Source organism: Sesamum indicum, linkage group LG3, assembly GCF_026168435.1.
Source record: "Sesamum indicum cultivar Baizhima isolate 11 linkage group LG3, ASM2616843v1, whole genome shotgun sequence".
Classification (NCBI taxonomy): domain Eukaryota; kingdom Viridiplantae; phylum Streptophyta; class Magnoliopsida; order Lamiales; family Pedaliaceae; genus Sesamum; species Sesamum indicum.
In genome coordinates, this window is record NC_142659.1 from 28,295,988 (window position 1) to 28,314,874 (window position 18,887).

Sequence of the window (18,887 nt, forward strand, 5' to 3'; positions counted from 1 at the left end):
GAAATAATTTGATCAAAGTCCATCAAAATCCCATAATATTCAAATATGAAAAAAAGTAAGTGATAATAATACATATATACATAGAGTCCCTGAAGGAATTGAAATAGTGCTATATAGATAGCACTGTACTGGGAATTTTTCTCCAAATCCAGCGCCTCCATATGGTTTTGGTGGGGATGCCGCCGTTAGCCGCCCTGAAGTGGCCTGCGGCCCTCGAATTCTCCGGTGGAATTGCGGCGAATCTCGAAGGCGTAATCGCTTTATACCACCAGTTTCTAGCCTTTTTCAGGTCAGACTCCGGCGTCTCAGTGATTTCATTTATATTGTACTCTGCTGGCACGTTTCTTGCGATCACTGCGCCTGCATGGATATTTTTGGTCAAATTTTCCAACAAAAGGAAGAAAATCAATAAGCCCTTTATTCCTGCGGCTGCTTTTGAGGCCGAGGTCAACGGAGAGTCGCCGGAGGGGCTGACTTTGGGACCCACCGACGACGGTGGTAAAGTTTTTATTTCTCGTTTTTGTGGGTATTGATGAAAAGTGTGTGTGTGTGTGGTGCTGTTGTTTGGAGAAATAATTATGTAATATTATTACGCTGAAATGGATATGATGAATTCTCATAGCATAAGAGTCATCATTTATGCTTTATCCTGTTTTGTTATCATTTTTAGTTTTATGTTAATCGTTTATTGTGCATATTCTATGAAAAAAATATGAAGTGCAAGTATTGTTATATCATAATTTTTAGATATATTGTTTAATGATATCCTTTTTTGGGTCAAGATATAGTTACTGCTTAATGATGAACTCCCAGAAAGCCTATAATGTTGTTGGCAATTTTTGGGTTTGGAACTGTTGATTCTGAGTAATCCATTTGTTCAGTTGTGGAGCTCTGCTTGATCTATGTGTGTCTGTGAAGTGTTGAGTCGAAGTCTGTTGGTATGTTCCTGGTGAATTTTAGCTACAAAGTAATTGTTGTAAATAAGCTTCAAGATCTGGCCATCGCCATGGTTGCCCATTGCTAATGTTTTTTTTCCCTCATGGATTGATTGATCTTCAATTGATAATGTGTCTCTTACGTTGCCATTCAACGTCCAGCATCTTCAATCTGTGTCAAGAATGTATTAGGAGAAAAACCTTCTTGATGTGGGAGTTTAACTTTGATATGTTTATGTTTCTGCCATTTGAATAGCATCCTAGAAGCGCATTGGTCTTTGCTATTATAGTTTTGTATTCTTGCTTGATTCATGAAAGCACGGGATAGGCGTATTTTATTTTTCACCACCTAGATACACCTTTGCTATTATCGAATGTGGGTGGTAATGCTTTGTTAAGTTGTGTTTATATACTACAAATAGCAGTCATATCTATTTGTTTGCTTAAATTTTTATTTACAGCATTCTTGCCAGGAATTATAGGTGAAATAATCGCAGATGTTGATGCTGAATATGCAGAGGAACTCACAACGGATGATGCCGAGTATGCAGAGGAAATGCAGTTCCATGAAGCATTGCTGGCTTCTATTTTCACCTGTGAAATAGCTGATAATCCATCTTCGTCTGTGCAAGAACCTATTATGAACACAGAGCTGATGAAGTTCGAAATCAAACCTGAGAACTCATCCCAAAGCTTCTGTGAAATTTGTTTGGAGAACAAAGAGAGCTGGCAGATGTTCACAAACGACAAATGTCCACACTCCTTCTGTTATGACTGCACAACCAGCCATATCGTGACGAAGATCCAAGACAAACTGAAAGAGATATCTTGCCCTGCTATAAACTGCAAAGCCGCACTGAATTTTGATGCTTGTAGGCTAATGATCCCAGAAGATACACTCGTTCAATGGGACGAGTTGCTATGCATGTCCCTTATTCCCGAGTCTCAGAAGCTGTATTGTCCCTTTCGTGATTGTTTGGCTCTGTTGGTGAACGATTCCGGGGAAGTCATCAGGAAGATAAAATGTCTCATCTGCAAGCGATCATTCTGTGCAGAATGTGCTGTCCCTTGGCATTCTGAGTTCACGTGCAAGGAATTCCAGAAGCTGTACGCAAAAAGAGGAGGTAAAGACGACAAGATAGTTAAACTTCTTGCCAAGAAGAAGAACTGGCAGAAATGCCCCAAATGCAATGTGTATGTCGAAAAGACCGAGGGCTGTGTGCATATGACCTGCCGGTGCAGATATGAATTCTGCTACCGATGTGGAGTAAAGTGGTCTGAGTCTCACGGTAATTGCCGGCCAAAATCATAGGCTGCTGAGGAACGGAAAAAGGTTTGCATTGTATATGTGTATATAGCTTTTCTTGCTTGTTTGTTTCTTCAAGAATTTGAAGTAGCAACAGATCTTTAACAGTGCATAGTAGTCTGGATTGGAGCTTGGAAGTTGAGGAAGTTGATTTGAGTTATAATTTTTTCCATTCTACTTTCATGTCCCTGCAAAAATCATCACAAACACAAATCACAAGTAAAATTTAATCCCAGAGTCTTGATAATTGCAGTAGTTGGGATTGTTTTCTTATCTTACGAAGGCATTGTTCAAGTAGTAAGATTGATATCGAATGTTGAGACTCTACTACAAACAAGTTGTCTTGAGTTTTATGCTCTAATTCAAGTGAATTTGTCGGCAATATGTGTTTGACACGTGTTTCTTTTTGTAATATTTTGATGTATCGAATGATGCAGTAAATTATTTTTTGCTGAAAATATTCCTTAGCCCCTTTGCTAAAACAAATGGGTTTTCAAAATACTATGCATTAATGTTTTTTTCTTCTTTTAACAATATGAATTATATAAATGTTGATATAGAAATAAAGTAGTTGGCTATTTCCTAACTTTTCAATTTGCGCCTAACCTCTTAAGTCATATTAGGCCAATATGTTCGGCTCAGTTTTCTAAAACGATTTTATAAACTCATATATTATATTAAATGATTTTCGAGCTTATGTTAATTTTATTTAAAAATAAAATAAAATTATAGAGCTTTTAAAATATTAGAAACTATCAAATTATAATCAACTCGAACTAATTTATTAAAATGTTCAAAATAAGTTTGGCATGGTTTTTCTTTTTTTTCAAAAAAGAAATACTAATTTGCAGCACCAATTAGCAGATGAAACTATGATGCTTTGTGCACTATCTTCATGAGTTTTCTTTTTCACTCTGATGTGTATATATACCCATATTGGATATTTGTTGAGGGGTCTAAGTATAATTTAAAAAATTAAAGTAGTAAAAATCAAATTATGGTATTTAAAAAGGATGCTGAAATACAGTTACTATATAATTTTGAGAAAGTTCTTATCCAGATCAAGTTTCATAATACTTTTTAAATTATAAACCAATCATAAAACAAGTATATAGCACTCGTCATATAATCTGTTTATATATAACAAAACCCGATTTTAGGTTAGAATTTTGTATAATTTGGAGTTAGTAATGGTGGGCTTAGTAGTGAGACAGAATGATTATTCCAAGGAAATGTAAGCAGTTAAAATAGAGAGAGAATGGGAGTTCCATTAAAGATATTTAATTAATTGCATGTTTGGAATCATGATTATGACTCTTTTAAAGTAAATCTGACTCTAATTATGATAATATTCTTTAATTAATTAATTAGCAGAATATTTTGAAGATGGAGTTTGGGAATTTGATGCGGCCTACTGCAAATGCACCCTGCCTACTCATCTCTCATCCCAACTCAATCATTCCTTCCCAATCTTTAACCATCGGATTACTCTTTTTATTTTATTTATGTTGGTGATCAGATGAGCAGAGTGTAATCAGCCCGCCAACTCATGATGTTACACTCATCAATAATATCTTAGTTTAATGATTAAAATTGATGTCCGATAAATAATTTTGTTATTATGAGTTCGAGTCCAATCCAATATGTGAGTATTTATTTTATTTTATATGAATTTATCGTAATTTTATTTTATAGTGTTTAATTATATTGATAAATTATCGAATTAATGCATTAGTTTGATCAAACATCACATAATTGTCATTTCTATAAAAAAGAAAGAAATCATGAAATTACCATGGGAAAAAAAGCTGCATTGTCCGATACAAAATTATGACAAACAATCTTATTCAAATAAGTTTCCAAGGAGGCAAAAATATAAAACTAATCCCATAATTTAGTTAAGTTAAAACTTAATCTCACATCTCATGAAATTTTAAATTTAATCCCATATTTCACTAAAATTATTAAAAAGACCCAAATATTAACAGATATTAATATTAACGGTAGAAGACCACGTGAAAGTCACGTGCATGTGAGTCAAAAAAATAATTGATCGCTAGTTTTAACTTGTGTTAGTGGGAGGATTTGTTTTTCTGTTTTGGCAATATCTTGGCCTTTTTTTCGAACTTTAAACGAGACATGGGGTTAAGTTTAAAATCCCATAAAGCGTGGCCCATGTTTGAAATGATCATAAACTATGGAACTAGCCAATTTTACAATTTTGATTTTTGTAGGATGAAATTGATCATATAAGAAGTGTACTATATTTACTATATGATTAGTCACTTTGCACCGTATATTCATTATATAATCAATGTATTATATTTGTGACAAGACAATCAATTTGGACTAGAATTTTTTTATTATTACTGCAAATCCAATATGTCACTTGAGAATTTTAAACAAGAAATCCCAATATCGTTATTACAAAATTAAATGCTAAAATCTATTAAAAATAGTGTAACGTCATCGAAGTACACTTTAAGACAGACCCTTTCTTTTGTCTTAATTATCATGAGCCATAAATCACTTAAAACATTTGTCCAATACGATTGCAAGTATATTTGTATATTGTAATTCCAAGTTGTGGTCAGCACCCTAATTAATTAATTTTCTACAGTATTGTACATGTTTTATAGGGAAGTGTGTGTATGAAGAATACAAATGGACTATATATATATATAAAGAATTTATTTTATGATAATAAGTCATAATCAAGTTGTGATTAAATAATAATTAATTAAGATAGTAACTAAAACATTAATTATTCTACATATTCTCAAACTATAATTAAACAAAACCGTTTTAAGCATTAGAACATATATAAAGATAAGGAAAAATTGAAATTTTGCTCCTCTAAATATAAGAAGAAATATAACATTTAATAATAAATAATTGTTATGATTAAAAATAAATAACTATAGTACAGTAAAACCTCTATAAATTAATACTCTATAAATTAATAAACTCTCTAAAATAATAAAATCTTCCGGTCCCGACTTGGGCCTTTATAAAAAATCATCAAATTCGATAAGATAATAAAATAATAATTTTTTGGAAAATTCCTTTATAAATATTAGGTCCCATTAAAACTCTAAATTAATAATTCATAAATATTACAATTATAAATATTATGGTAATTTACTAAAATGTGAAGTCTGTAATGCTTTATGCATTTGATCATTCATGGATGATTTTGCGATGCCTTTTAGATGAGAAGACATGGTTGGGTGTTATGATTTATTTTATTATCATATTGAGATTTATGTAGTATGCATGTATGAATATATTTAATTGGGTATAATAGTTATTTAAGTGCAACGAATTAATGTAAATATGTATATTTAAGTTATTCCAATGAATTGATACATGTGTCTATGAATATAATAGTTAATTGTAAATAATGAATTGATATTATACATGAATATATTAATTAGTTATGAAAAATTAATTGATGCATGAATATAATCAATGAAACATATATGAATTCATTTATTTTCAATACATATGTACTAAATTTGCTGAATTTAAAAAATCTCTCTTTTAATTAATAAAATATTAATTTATCGATAAATTAATATCTCTCTAAATTAATAAAATTTCATGGTCCCAGAGTTATTAATTTATAGAGGTTTTACTGTATATAGTTAATAGCCGTAGTTTTTGCAAGTATAGTTAAAACATTTGTTATGCCTAAGAACCATGACAAATTTTTTTGCTACGGCTCATAGCCATGACAAAAATAATTTTTATGATGAATAAGATAAATTTTTACATTAATTTTTATCTAATGATGATAAATAATGATTACTTTACCACGGCTTTAGTCCAAAAAATTGTAGGCAATATTAAAAAAATTTTCTAGTGAAGAAGAAGTTGCAGATTGAGAACATTTGTTGGTGGAAGTGTGTGATGGCGGCACATTGGAGACATTTTCAAGTCAAATTAGTAATTCTTGGTGACAAATTAATATCTTCAATGCGCTATTATTTTAAAAATTTGATCTTTCATCTCAAAATGAATTTCAAATGGATTAAAAATACCACTTTATCATATTTACAAGACGAAAAATACAATTTTTTTCTGAAAATAAAAGAATTTTCTCATTCAGATCTTTTTCCTGAACGTCCCAAAAATAAGACATCATTCTTGAATGATGGTTTTTTCTCTCCATACATATAAGTCTTACATAAAATAATGATACAATGGCAGCAGCTTTTAGAGGAAAGTTGTGTATATATACTCAAAATTTTCACTTTTTCTACTTTTATCTAAAACAAGACAAGCCAAACATACTACACTAACATCATTATGATATATCGCAAGTTGTCTTGTAAGAAGAACAAGCTAGTACTCAATCTGAAAAAACAAAGGGTTTTGATCATGGCCATCATTATTATAGAACAAGATTGTTGTCTTGATCAAGGGGCACCATGCTGAGAGTTGTGGGATGCATCACACAGAACTCAAATTTTCATCAAACACCTTGTATATATTAAAAGAAGGGGTGGGGGTGGGGGTGGGGGTGGGGTGGGAGGACTCATGTTGATGTTATTCTGTGAGATAATTAGTGGGAGTTGGGAGTATAAAAATTAAAGCTTCTTTATGCAAAGAAACATATGCGCTTCTCAATCTCCATCTGATACAAAAATTGCACCAAAGAACCTCCTTTTTTCTCCCTTTCATCATCAAACGCCTTTGTGTTTCTGCTTTGCTACTGCACCCAATGATCCCATCAATCATTTCCACTTATATATCTCTTCTCATCCTCTCCTCCTCCTTTCCATCAACAAAACACAATCCATATCTCCCTCTACTCTTCCCTTTCCTCAACACCTAATTAACACATGATTCCGATGGCCTTCCACCGCCTGTTTTTGTTTCTTCTTCTTGTGTTTTCGGCTAATTATATCTCTTGCCGAGCAAATATAAGTAGTCAGTCTCAGTTCTTTGATCTTTTCAAGAAGTCGGTATCCGGGAATTCTTTATCCAACTGGGCTTCCGGCAAAGGGAACAGTTACTGCAATTACACCGGGATAGCCTGTGACGATCAAGAAAATGTCGTGCAGATCGATATCTCAGGTTGGTCGTTGTCCGGGAGGTTTCCTGAAGAAATATGCTCTTATCTTCCTGGATTACGTGTTCTTCGGTTAAGAAATAACAACTTCATTGGCTCGTTCCCTCTTGGCATCATCAACTGCTCTTTCCTGGAAGAACTGAGTCTGAGCTCTATATATCTCACTGGACCATTGCCTGATTTTTCACCCTTGAAGTCCTTGAGGATTCTTGATCTTTCTTATAACCGTTTCTCGGGTAATTTTCCTATGTCAATCACTAATCTGACCAACCTTGAGGTGCTGAATTTCAATGAAAACGGAGATTTTAACTTGTGGGAGCTGCCGGAGAACATAACCAGGTTGACGAAACTTAAGTCCATGATCTTGACGACGTGCATGTTGCGTGGAGAAATCCCACCTGCTCTGGGAAACATGACTTCTCTGATTGATCTTGAGTTAAGCGGCAACTACTTAGTAGGCAGGGTACCCAAAGAACTCGGGCTGCTGAGAAATTTGCAGGAGCTTGAGCTTTATTACAACCAACTTGAAGGGGAAATCCCAACGGAGCTTGGAAATCTGACAGAACTCAGAGACTTGGACATGTCTGTCAACAAATTCATCGGCAGAATTCCAGAATCCATATGCCGGCTTCCGAAGCTCGTAGTCCTTCAGCTTTACAACAACACTCTTGAAGGAGAAATTCCAGCTGTTATTGCAAACTCAACAACCTTGAACACTTTATCCCTTTACGGCAACTTTTTGACAGGAGAAATTCCACAAAATCTTGGAAGGGCGTCGGCCATGGAGGCCTTGGACCTGTCAGAAAATCGTCTGTCCGGGAGACTACCAGAAGGATTGTGCAGTGGTGGAAAACTGAATTATCTTCTTGTACTTCAGAACTTTTTCTCTGGAGAACTTCCTGAAAGTTATGCAGAATGTAAGTCTCTTATCCGTTTTAGAGTCAGTAGTAATAATTTGGAGGGGAAACTACCAGAAGGGATTCTGTCTCTACCCCATGTATCAATCATTGATGTGGGGTATAATAATTTCACTGGATCCATTCCTAAAGCTATTCTCAATGCAAGAAACTTATCAGAGCTGTTCATGCAAGGAAACAGGATTTCAGGTGTTATCCCTCCTGAAATCTCTCTTGCTGTCAATCTTGTCAAAATTGATCTCAGCAACAATCTCCTTTCTGGCCCAATACCTTCTGAAATTGGCAACTTAAGATGGCTCAATCTTTTGCTTCTACAAGGTAACAAGCTGAGCTCTTCAATCCCCGAATCACTCTCTTCCTTGAAATCCCTCAATGTTCTTGATCTGTCGAGCAATCACCTGACGGGGAAAATCCCAGAAAGTCTCAGTGACCTGTTGCCAAATTCATTGAACTTTTCGAACAATCAGCTTTCAGGCCCCATTCCTCTCTCATTCCTAAAGGGAGGATTGCTGGAGAGCTTGTCAGGCAATCCGAACCTCTGTGTGCCAGCCCATCTCGATTCATCAAGCCCCAATTTCCCCATCTGTGCTCAAACTTACAACCGAAAGAAATTGAACTGCATTTGGGTAATAGGCATTTCAGTTGGAATCTTGATTGTTGGAACCATCCTGTTTCTGAAGAGATGGTTCAACAGAGACCGTGTAGTGCTGGATAACGATGACGCCTTCTCGTCCTCGTTTTTCTCCTATGATGTTAAAAGCTTCCATCGCCTAAGTTTTGATCAACGTGAGATCATCGACTCCATGATAGATAAAAACATCGTGGGGTACGGAGGATCCGGGACCGTTTATAAGATTGAGCTGAACAACGGTGAAGTTGTCGCTGTGAAGAAGCTCTGGAGTCAGAAATCTAAAGATTCAGCATCAGACGATCAGCTGATTCTTGACAAAGAACTGAAAACTGAGGTTGAGACTCTTGGAAGCATTAGGCACAAGAACATTGTGAAGCTCTATTGCTATTTCTCCAGCTTGGATTGCAGTTTGCTGGTTTACGAATACATGTCGAACGGGAACCTCTGGGATGCACTTCACAGAGGAAAAGTCCTCCTGGATTGGCCTACTCGACATCAAATCGCTCTGGGGATCGCTCAGGGCCTGGCTTACCTGCACCATGATCTAATGCCACCAATCATCCACAGAGACATCAAATCTACCAACATACTATTGGACGTTGATTACCAGCCCAAAGTTGCAGACTTTGGCATTGCCAAAGTCCTGCAAGCTAGAGGATCCAAGGATTCTACGACCACGGAGATAGCAGGAACTTATGGTTACTTAGCTCCAGGTCAAATAAGTTCTAACATCATCTCTTGCAGTTTTAGTTAATTACTTAGTTTCTGTATGTCATACTGTACTAGATTAGTTCTTTAACAACTTCATGATCCTGATGTTTCTATCGTTGTTTTCATTATGTGACAGAATACGCGTATTCTTCCAAGGCAACCACCAAATGCGACGTCTATAGTTTCGGAGTGGTGCTAATGGAGCTAATAACAGGGAAAAAGCCAGTGGAGGCAGAGTTTGGAGAGAACAAGAACATCATTTATTGGGTGTCTACTAAGGTAGAGACTAAAGAAGGGGCAGCCGACGTGCTGGACAAACGTGTGGTGGGATCATACGAGGAGGACATGATTAAGGTCCTTCGTGTCGCGGTACGTTGCACATGCAGGACCCCAGTGCTCCGGCCGACCATGAATGAGGTCGTGCAGCTTCTGATCGAGGCCGACCCGTGCAAATTCGACTGCTGCAAGTTGTCCAACAAGACTAAGGAAACAGCAAATCCCACCAAGCCAAAAAACCAGTTTGATCTATGAGCATCAAGTACAGTACTACCACTAGCTAAAAATGTTGAGGAACTAGCACTATATTCCAAGAAAGCAAATTGCTGGGAAATTCTTATCTGCATCCGGTTTGGAAATATCAAATAATGTGAATTATGTCGTATTAGTATAATAAATTTCATAGCTAACATGACTTAATGCTCATTGTTTGGTGTTTTTCTCCTTGGTGCATAATAGAATTTCCTTCTAATTTGTACTGTTTTGTTTTTCTTGAGAAAAGTAGGAGCACCAAGAATCTATCATACTTTTTCTCTTTTGATCCTATCTTTTCTTTGTTGGACTATTGTAAATATTGTTTCATAATTTTGATCAATATATATATATCTATATGATCAGGAGAAAGCATAGCATATGTATATAATGCATCGACCCCACAAAATGAAATAATTATCTAACTTTATCGAAATATAACTTGTTATTATCCTCTTACACATACACATATATACCAGCATTGTCCGGTCGATCACATAAAAGGAAATAATTCTCAAACTTTTCTAAAACATAACTTGTTTTTATCCTCTTTAATTAACATAGTGGGAGAGATCCAATCAAGAAAAAGGGTTATAAAGAAAAAGAGATTTTCTTTTTTCTTTTTTTCCTTTTAGAGTGGAAATTCTTGATTCGAAGGGACTCAATTATAGTGCATGAAAGTGGGGTTTCTGATTCTGCATTTCACAATGTGTGTATGATTTGTGGAGGGGTCCTAATCAGCTCATATCCTACGCGAAATGCATTGGAAAAGAGGGAAAGAGGAAAGTGTACATAGATACAACTGAGTATTGATGAGAGCATCTTTGTCTCCATGGGGACACAAACATGAAAAGCATTTGACAACCTTTTTTTTGTTTTTTTTTTTTTTTTGTGGGGGGGGGGGGGGGAGTGGAATTTGTAATAATGATGGGCTAGAAATGTAACAACAAGAATGGGAAAGATGAGAGAGCTTCTTTGGCCGTTGATAGTGTGCATGCCATTAACCTAATTAATAATGATCATACTAATTCTTTTTTACCTCATCTTCAGATAATCTTTTGTTAAAATCTGTCCAAAACTATCTTGTTTTCTTGATCCCATCAGTCAATAATAGTGTAAAGATGTATCATAAATTTTCGTTTCTTCGATCTGATCTTGTAATTTTTAAGATATGTAAGATATTTTAACATCATAAGATTTAGGGTATATACAGCTACATATTGTGAGATTTGACATAATCATGAATACTCATTTTGTGTTTGAAAATTTACAAAAACTCTCCTCAAATGGTGAATAACTTTTGTATCTCCTGAACGGTGAGGTAAGAATTACTATTTTACCCTTGTTATACTAAAAAAAAGTATTTAAAAAAATATAAAAAAAAGATCTGAGGATAAATAATCCGTAGAGCATATTAGTCCGTAAAAGTATTCTAGAAAATTTTAAAAAGTATATATAATTATAATTTATAATTCAAAAGGATATTTTGATCAATTTACCATAACTATTGGATGAAATTAACGGAATAGGCTCGTTGTCAGGGAGTGTTAAGATCAAGAGAGTTTCTTAAGAAATAAGGAGGTATTTGTAATTATATTTAACATCTGATGAGGTATTTCTAATTTACTTTAAGAAATAATATACAATTTTTCGCTTTAAAACTTTATACTAAGTTCAATGAAAGTAGTTTTTTTTTTTTTTTACTTTTTTATTTATGATAGAAAATATGTTTAAAATTCATGTCAGGTCCGATGTTTGTGCACATATATGAATAATTAATATCATATATTTCTTACGTTTAAGAGATAAGTAACATGTTCGATATATTTAGGCCCATTTGGTTCGTGCGATTAGACATGATAAAATTATTTATCATGACTAATCATGCATTTGGTTAGCGTTATTAGAGCCCAGTATTAATATCGCATCCGGTCTTATTAATCACAATGTATGGTATAATGAATTAAGCCTATTTAACTGGTATAAGTAATCCTAGAAATTAATATTAATTTTGTTCCCTAATTTACCTTTTGACTCTCTCCTCGTCTCCTCTCTCTCCCCTTTTTCTCCCATTTTCTCTTTCTTCTCCACACGACTTAACAGACGCCTATTCCTTCTTCTTTTTTTGGATTTTTTAAAAATATATGAGTTTTTATCAGTAATTATTTAATTGAATATGTATTTTCAAGTTCAGCTTTATATAAATCTGGACAAAAAAAAAATATCACAAATTAATTTTATTTTAAGCAATTGTATTTCAATAAATAATAGTGGGTTTTTTTATTTTTTTTTAAAACTATTCACAAGCTACAATATTAAAAATGAATACCCTAGTCTTTTTACATTTAATCATGCGTTATAATTCTTTCAACCAATCACCATATTTTATTATCAAATAAAATATCTCAAATGCAATACTTCAAACCAAACATCATATAATGTAAGATAGGATTAACAATATTTAATTTTTCATCCTATTAAATCCTATCATACTTAATCCTATCATACGAATCAAACGAGCCCCTAATATCAGATGCAGCATCTACAAGGCCAAAAGTTCATAAGAAGAAGAGGCAAGAAAAAGTCTTGCGAGGAAGATGTTGGCACAACAATTCATTACTATAATAATGTTGAAGAACACTACATACAACATTATGCAAACAAATAAGAAAGAGAATACAAGTATCCATCAAACTCGAAGTCTTTAATTGCGCGATTTCTGTTTTAAAAAAATAGAATAAAACGACAATCAAACATAAAGAGACAGACACACACGCACGTGTAAGTGTTGCAAGAATATATGTGCTCAAACACACGTTTTTTGGTGTCTATTAATTACTTTGGGTGGGGGAGGGGGGGTCCTACTACAAAGAATGAGATTCACAAAGACAAGTATTTCTTTTGGCATGGTGGAGAGTCCATTGAAGAAAATAAAGTGAAGAACTCATTCCTCATCAATAATTCAATGGTATTGGAATGGTTCTGCAGCAAGAATTGACACCATATGCTATTTGGTTTTAAATTATATATATATATATATATATATATATTAAAGATGATAAATATTTTAAAAAAAAAACGTAACTGCAGTTGACAAAAATCAAAATTTTGGTCGTGTGAGTTTATGCTTAGGTCCTCAAACTTCATCTCAAATTGTCAAGATAATCCTTAACTACCTATGTTCATAAAGTTCGGTAAACAAAAACACTGAACAGGCATGTCCCCAAATATAGCTTTCTAATACTTAAATTAGTAAGATTAGCATCAAATAATTTGAGAAGTAACAAATGCAATAAATGTATATATCTAGCGTTTGCAGCTATTTATTTAAAGTGATTGTCAAATTGTACGAACCAATATTCAGGAATGATCATACGACTGTTAAGGTTGGAGGGTTAACGAGTTGGATTTAGGTCAAACCAATTCGAGTGAAAAACACACGGATTCTTCGAGTATTTCATTATTTTACTATATGTAGGGACGTCTTGTTCATCTATTGAAACTTAAATATAGTCTCCATATCAGTACTATTATACAATATCAGTTAAATATTAGTCAATATAATTAATAGTAAATTAGGATGTAACCTCTTCACAAAAATTATATAAAGTAAGATAAATACAAACACGTTTGGTCGAAGAAATTAAAAACTCAAAATTCCATTTTTATAAAATATTAACACCTCAATATTTACCGCATGAACAAAAACTTACAAATAATTTAAAAAAAAAAAATTGCACCATTATAATGAAGAAAATGAGAACCATCCATGATTGGTATTTTCCTTTGTGGAAAAAACACATTCACTAGCTCACAAAGTTGCATAACTATTTACCATATTTTAGTAGTAATAATTCAAAGTGGAAACCTCTTTCTTTGATTTGACAAACAATTACCATTTTCACTACTTGAAAGGACAACATTTTTTAATCTATGTGGCCTAATCACTATGAAGCTAAGGCAAACCAAAGAACAAAGACATATAATGTAATAATTGTTACATTGGCACATACACAATTTATATTCGGGTTAATTATATTTTATTATCTGAATTATTATTGTTATTTATATTTTGGTATTTAATTTTTTTAGATAAATTACAATGGCCTCTTCTAAGGTTTTGCATAATTATGAATATTCTCTCATTATTTGAAAAATTACCAATGCTCCGATGATTTTAGCGATCGCCTAACAGTTAGCCCAATCCGTTAGGTTTTCATCCATTTTTTATGGTGAACTGACCAAAATGTCATTGTGGATTAAATTTTTTTTTAAAAAAATTATTTTTTTATTGACTAAGTGGATAATTTTTTAAAATTTTTTCATCCATCCCATTCAATTTTTTAAAATTTTTTAATTTTTTAAAAAATAAAATAATACAGTAAGGACAAAATTGATAATTTCATTCCTCCATTCAGGGATTACATAATTTCATCAAATATCAGGGAGGTATTTATAATTTTTCAAATAATGAGGGGGTATTGATAATTATGTCAAACTTTATGGGAGGTCGTTGTAATTTACCCTTTTTTTTTGTGCCAATATATTATCTCAACTTTATGAAATTTGTATTTTATCATTTATAATTATTTTTCAATCAAGTTTTTTATCAAAAAATAATCACATGCAATGCGCATGTGATATTTAAGGGTTATTTGATATGCTGTTTTTTATATATGCACAGCGTGTGATGTTTCTCCAATAAAAAGAAAAAATAACAAAAAAGCAGTCATATATGAAAAAATTAAAATTTTTAAAATTAAGATGGTAAATTGACATAAAAAAATTTTTGATGGCAAATATAATTTACCCTTGTATTATTTGTTGGATATAAATGAATGTTTTCTTTTTTTCAATAAACGCAATGTATATGTACATGACTGCAGAAATAACCCATGAACATCGAGAACTTGATGAACGGGCCCATGTACTTATTCTGTCACAATAACAAAAATGGGCCTATACTCAACATTCGGGCCCTTTCCTCAATGGTCCAGCCCAACAAATGATTAGCCCAAGGGCATGTCCTAAATCTAACTTCTTTCTCCGAGCCTTTGTCAGAAGTATAAAAAAAATAAATCACAGTGAGCTCTCTAACAATTTATTATAGTTATGAGTATTTTTTTATTATTTAAAAATTTGTATATACCTTCCTTATGTTTAATTAAACTATATAATTCTTAAATATAGGTTTATAATTATTAAGTTTGTCCTTACTGTATTTTTTTAAAAATAAAAATAAAAAATTATAAAAAAAATCAAACAATGTAAATAAAATTTTTAAAAAAATTATAAAGAATTATTTACTTAGTCCATGAAAAGAATTATTAAATTTAAATAATAATTAAAATTATAATTCTTAATCCACAATGATATTTTAGTCAGTTTATTGTAAAAAATAGATAAAAACTTAACGGAGACTAATGGACTAGACTAATTGTATGGATACTGATAATTTTCTAAACAACGATAAGGTACTTATAATTAGAGTAAATTACATTTCGACATCCAAACTATATTTGTTTTTACATTTTGGCATCTAAACTTTTTTTTTTCCTGTCAATTTATCATCTTAACTTTACGAAATTTGCATTTTGCCATATATGATCATCTTTCTATTGATTTTTCTGTCCGAAAAATATATTGTGTACATGTGAAAAATATTACATTAGATAACCTTTAAATATCACATGTGCATTATATGTGACATTTTTTCGATAAAAAACTTGGTTGAAAAACAGCTAAAAATGACAAATACAAAATTTTGTAAAGTTGGGATAGTAAGGTGACTAGAAAAAAAAGTTAAATGCCAAAGTGTAAAAACAGTCGTAATTCGAATGATAAAATATAATTAAATCTTGTAATTATATTAAATTTTAGGATAACTTATTGAGATTTACCCACTATAAAAATTCTAACACAGAGTTGGTCTTCTCATCCTTAAATAATTATGCCCTACTGTCTTTTCAGCTTGCTTTGTTTATTTTAATTTTATTTGGAAAATATTAAATAGTGATTTTATTTTATATTAGAAGATATAATACATGTAACTAAAAATCCACCGTGAAAAAAAGGAGAAGAAACGAAGAAATGACAGACATGTTATTATACTCGATGAACTTGTAAAAAATCAACGTTTATTCCATCATAACATACAACTTATGTTCTTTTTATTTAAAAAAAAGAAAACCTTAAACTTCCATGATTAAATGATATCATCATCGTCCCGGACATTATGGTACTATTCAATTGCAAGCAACTTTAAATATATCAATATTATTTTATTTTTTTTAATACTCTCTCTCCCTATGTATCGTTATATCAATAATATTTTTCGATAAAATCAAACTCTAAATACCCATCATATAATAAATTTATAAAAAGATACAAAAAAATATTCACAATATTTAAGTTAGTATATAAAATTCGCAACTTAGGTATGGAATTAAATAGAAGGTGGTGTGGATACTGAGAATGCGAAAGTAGGAGTAGTTGTTTTTAAATTGAGAAGGGAACAGCTTTTGAGCTGCCTCCTAAGTACTGTTGCTGTCACTTCATTAACATTTATTAAGATTTATTATTATTCAGAGTGGAGAGAGACTGAGACTGAGAGAGAGAGAGAGAGAGCAGTACTGCTACTCTACTCTCAATTATCCCACTTCATAATTAATCGCCCTCTCTTTCACGCTAAATTCTAATTTCGATTCAATTTCTACATATTAAATATAATATATTTATTATGTAATTAATTTACAGTTAAAAAAATAATTAATCACATAATAAATATTTAATTTGAATAAAAAATTAGTCTCTTTTTTTATTTTCAAAATAAAAAATATATATATTCGTTCTCATTTATTCCTTTTATTTTTTTTCATATTATTTTATTTTTTTAGCCTTGTAAATTAGATGGGGAGTAGGTATATTAATACGTGTTTGGTGGGTGGGAAAGTCCGGACCATAATTGTTTAATTTGTAATTGATTGATATTAATTATGCTTTAATTTATATTTTTTTCAAGAATGATCATATATTGAAAAAATTTAAGTGTTTTTTTTTTTTTATATATTCGGGTCCGGAAAATTCAATTTCTTTCTTTCTTTTTTGATTTTTGGCTTGTAAGAAGTTAGTAATGATTTTTAGTGAATGATTATTGTTAGTTTCTGACGGATAATTCATATTTTGATGAATGTTATATTTTTGTCATTTTATTCTGAAAAATTTATCTAAGATAGATAGGGTAAGTAGTCACACTAGACGCGTGAAAATTTATTTTTCACCTTTTTATGAGCTTATTGTAATTTATTTAATACTTGGTGTTCATCTCAATTGCTCAGTTTATGAAAAATCACTAGAAAAAAATTAGTACTGATTATAATTTTATTGCTATGAATTTAAATTGTGACAAATAATTATTATTATCGATGACTAGAGAAAATGGATGCAAAAATTTAAATTAACCACTATGAAAATTCTTTTTACCATGGTTATGAATCATAACAAATGATTAAGCTATAATTTTTAGCCATGATAAATGCTTTAGCAATACTAACAAATAATTCATTACGACTATATATTTTGAATCACGGTAATTAACCATAGTTAAATGCTGATTTTTTTTTCTGATGATTAATACAACTATATAATTATCATTTTTTTTTCACAAAAAAAATAATATTTTTTATATAAATTATACGGCCGGATCAACATTTGCAATCATGGAACCTTATTAAAATGAAATCTGGTATGATTAGAATCTAGGTATAAGGTCAAATCTGATTTAATTAATTTGTATAAAATTATTGATGTTAATTATTTGGATAAGGATCACCACAAATTTCGATCATCTTGACAGCTATGATAATTTCACACAAATCATAGTACCATCAAAATATCAAGATTCCCATTCCATCAATTAAAAATAATTATTTTTCCCTTAATTAAATCCAATCAATTCAATTATATTAATCAAAGGTTGTGGTGCGCTGATGATATAAGAAGAAAACATTAATTTTTTGAGTGGAAGAACAAAACATTAATTAATAAGTGAATTTGTTGTCTTAATTTGCTGGCATGTCGCCACCAAAACGTTCTTCTATGTTTTAGGGTTTTCCATTAACAACATATTTGTTGTCCGTGAAATATTAATATTTATATCATTGATGTTTTAGTCTAAAAGTTAAGGTTGATGTCTTATCAATAAGTAATTTGAAGTCATGAATTTTAGTCCCATCAATCATATGGGTATTTATTAGTTTTGGTATAAATCGAATTTTATCGAGCTAAGTTTGAAAGCAAGTTTGATTTATTGAGTTAACAAATCGAATTCAAATGAATTTATATTATCGATTTGAATCGAGTATTGAATAATTTGATTTATTTTTATCCCTAAATATCGATTGTGTATATTTTTTTAGCAACTTAATTACATTATCACGTAATTAGTTGAGTAGTATTTTTTTCAGTAATATTAAATTCTGAAAAATAATAAATTATTACAAAGTCGTATAAGATAGAATAAACAAGTAATTTCAACTAGTAATTTAGGCATTTTTTGAATTATTTAAATATGAACAATCGACATTTTATTGGGGGGCAACAACAGATTATTGGTTGGAGCTTAGAAAATTAAAGAAATAATATTTGGAAAGTCGTGTCTAACCAACCTGCAAAAATAGTACAAGATTAAACTATCCTCAACCAAGACTATAAAAAGCAATGGGGGACCTCAGCCCTACAAAAAGCGCGTTTAAATTATAGCTCAAAACTCGCATTTGTTCGC

At 31.6% G+C, this 18,887-nt stretch overlaps 2 protein-coding genes across 5 annotated transcripts; both read left to right on the forward strand.

The window, feature by feature from the left end:
* On the forward strand, window positions 1–2,418 carry LOC105159064 (E3 ubiquitin-protein ligase RSL1). 4 transcript variants are annotated; one of them, XM_011076002.3, is made up of 2 exons: window positions 1–498; window positions 1,433–2,418. In XM_011076002.3, exons 1-2 carry the CDS (start codon window positions 162–164, stop codon window positions 2,245–2,247), a joined length of 1,152 nt encoding a protein of 383 aa, XP_011074304.1. In that variant the 5' UTR covers window positions 1–161; the 3' UTR covers window positions 2,248–2,418. The 4 variants fall into 4 exon arrangements, with proteins under 4 accessions (XP_011074304.1, XP_011074303.1, XP_011074302.1 ...); XM_011076001.3 differs by having other exon boundaries at window positions 2–498; window positions 1,409–2,418; XM_011076000.3 differs by having other exon boundaries at window positions 3–498; window positions 1,397–2,418.
* A 4,441-nt stretch (window positions 2,419–6,859) lies between these two features.
* On the forward strand, window positions 6,860–10,464 carry XIP1 (Leucine-rich repeat transmembrane protein kinase family protein). The gene is made up of 2 exons (XM_011076004.3): window positions 6,860–9,579; window positions 9,714–10,464. The coding sequence occupies exons 1-2, from the start codon at window positions 7,089–7,091 to the stop codon at window positions 10,106–10,108; spliced, it is 2,886 nt and encodes a 961-aa protein (XP_011074306.1). The 5' UTR covers window positions 6,860–7,088; the 3' UTR covers window positions 10,109–10,464.
* Window positions 10,465–18,887: the final 8,423 nt, after the last annotated feature.